The sequence below is a fragment of the Colletotrichum scovillei genome, assembly GCF_011075155.1.
Source record: "Colletotrichum scovillei strain TJNH1 chromosome Unknown Contig00001, whole genome shotgun sequence".
NCBI lineage: Eukaryota > Fungi > Ascomycota > Sordariomycetes > Glomerellales > Glomerellaceae > Colletotrichum > Colletotrichum scovillei.
The window spans coordinates 3,737,090-3,739,476 of NW_023336259.1; the positions used below are offsets into that span (position 1 = coordinate 3,737,090).

Genomic DNA, 2,387 nt, shown 5'->3' on the forward strand with positions numbered 1-2,387 from the left:
GGGTCCCTGAACGACTGAGTGAGATTCCAAGTCGTAACCGAGCCGAGCTGTGTGCTCTTACTGAGGTGCCTGGCGTGAAGTTGTCCTTCGCATGGTGGTGTACCTCAGTCATGGTCGATGAGGTTGGCCATCATCGGCTGTTGTTGGAGTAGCGTCCATAGGTTGCAGACTAGGTTTTGCTGCAGTTGGTTGGAATAAAAAGAAGATGGTGCCGGTCCGTCGTATACTGATCCGTCACCCCCAAGTTACATCCCGACCTATGGACCACTCATTTGTAGCCGACCATCTTTGCGCAGCGTTCGCAGTAGTAGAGGTTGTGAGCGATGCGGACCATTCCCGTTGAGCTGGAGTCGTCGGTGGAGGTGGCCTCGACGGACCTCGCACAGCGCAGGCAGCGAAGGACCTCGACGGAGGCCACGGGCCTGGAGATGGAGTCCATGCTGTGTCTGTAGGATGAGGATGCCGAGGAGAGGTCGGAGTCGGAGGATGAGGAGGAGCTGTAGTGGATCTTGGAGGGGCGCGAGCTCGTCGAAGGCATGGTGGTGATTGTTGGTGGTGTTGGTGGTAGTGCTGATGTTGGTTTGCCTTTGGTATAGTACTCCAAGTCGTTCTATGTTGGAAGTTGGAGTTGTATTGCAAGTGCAAGAGTTGGTAGGGAGAGTGAGGTCTCGAGATGTGGGCGTGGGAAGGCTTGATGATATATAATGAAGAGTAACTGTGGGAGGACGAGCAGTGTGGTGTCCAAGGGGGGTGTGAGCGGCAGGGGTGAGGGGTTAAGAAAAGAAATAAGGAGGGTAAAAGCGAACACCAGGGTGTAATCTGTGAGTCTGGCAGGGGGGTGTGGGTGTGTGTGAAGGCCCCCGGGAGGAGAGGGGTGTGCGAGTTGTGTGTGTGTGCTTATGAGTGAGTGTGTGTGGGATCGACCAGAGAACGGATGGTGATGGCAGGCCCAGCGTAATAATGCAAGCTTGCTTTGGAAATGTGCAAGGCGCGACGGCCTATGGAACTGTCGGCAACAAGAGAGACGGCCAACGGTCGCTCACTCACACTCCGTTGTCCGACAGAGCCGGGCTTGTGCAGTTTGTGCTTGGGGCAGTGAGTGGTGGGTGATGCGGCCCAGCACGACAAGGATGGCGTGTGTGTCCTTCTTTTTCGCTCGCTTTCCCAAGAAGTCAGAAGGGCAGAGGGGAACTGGTGGTCGTTCGAGGGGAGAGAAGGGGGGGCGTGTAAAGCCAAGCCCCAGCCAAGCCGAGGGAGAGAGAGAGACGTGAGAGACTGTGAGAGAGAGGAGAGCGAGGAAGAACGGAGAACGGAGAATGGAGAGAGAGAGAGAGAGTGAGAGAGGGCGTGACGGTGTTCTGATGGGTGGATGCGAGATGGCGTGGGTGGACCGTCAAAGTGACGGTTCGGAGACTGGCGAGACAGTCGATGCCGATTTGGAGACGGCGTGGTGATTACGGATGGGGGTGAGTCCCGTAAAGGGCCTGCGTCAGCGTTTGCTTGGTCGAATAAGACTGGGGTGTGGGGTTAGTTCCATTCGTAACGGATACGGATGATGCATATGCATTACGGGACACATGCGACAAAAGGAGATAATGGAACAGGTGGATAGTCTTACGGAAATATTCGTTCCAACGGGGCGCCGTCCGTTCAACGGAGGAGGGGCGTGTGCAGCTGAACGGCAAACACAAACTGGAGTCCTGGGCTCTAGGCTGGGGTCGTCGTTCGATTGGGCAGATATCGGGAGAGCGTTGGCTGCAATATCTGAGTCGTAATAGCTTCCCGTCTTTCCTTCCTTTGGGCAGTGCTGAGGCCGAAATGCGCGGTTTGTAACTCGACAAGCCCAAGGGTATGGAGTAGTGTGACTCTTTTTTCCCCTTCCTTTCTGTTTGAGGCCTGCCTGGTTGAGATGTATTGGTGAATTGAGGCCTGCTCGCTCGCTTCGCACAGCGTAAGCGCCGGTAACTGGAACCCTCGGGGATTTTTTTTCTTCGCTAGGCGGTGTTGAAATCAATGTGGGTTTTCCGATGACTTGTCAAATTGAACCCTTTCTTGTTGATCAGGTAACAATACGACAACACGTCGGTGACCGGGCGGTATGACTCTTTCCAGACCGGTGGATAGAGTTTCAATGTAAATGAACAACGAACCAGTCAAAGGTAAAAAATAATGTCTGCTCAAAGACTTTTTTTTTGTCAAAGGAAAGAAGCGAAAGTGTTTGTTTACCGGTCAAGACAAACATTCAAGGGGTCAATTTGCGTCTTCCTTCGCGGCACGGAGATTGATGGGGAACGTCGGCACTTTTAACACATCTCGCATGGGGTTGGATTGGAAAGATGGAGCTCTGAAAATTCAGGGTCCAAACCAAAGGAGAATGTAAAAACAGA

General features: G+C 53.5%; 1 protein-coding gene across 1 annotated transcript; it reads right to left on the reverse strand.

The window, feature by feature from the left end:
- Window positions 1–268: 268 nt before the first annotated feature.
- On the reverse strand, window positions 269–538 carry HER10_EVM0007631 (uncharacterized protein; the record flags this gene model as incomplete). The annotated part of the gene is made up of 1 exon (XM_035477183.1): window positions 269–538. The coding sequence occupies one exon, from the start codon at window positions 536–538 to the stop codon at window positions 269–271; it is 270 nt and encodes an 89-aa protein (XP_035338574.1).
- Between the last annotated feature and the right edge of the window lie 1,849 nt (window positions 539–2,387).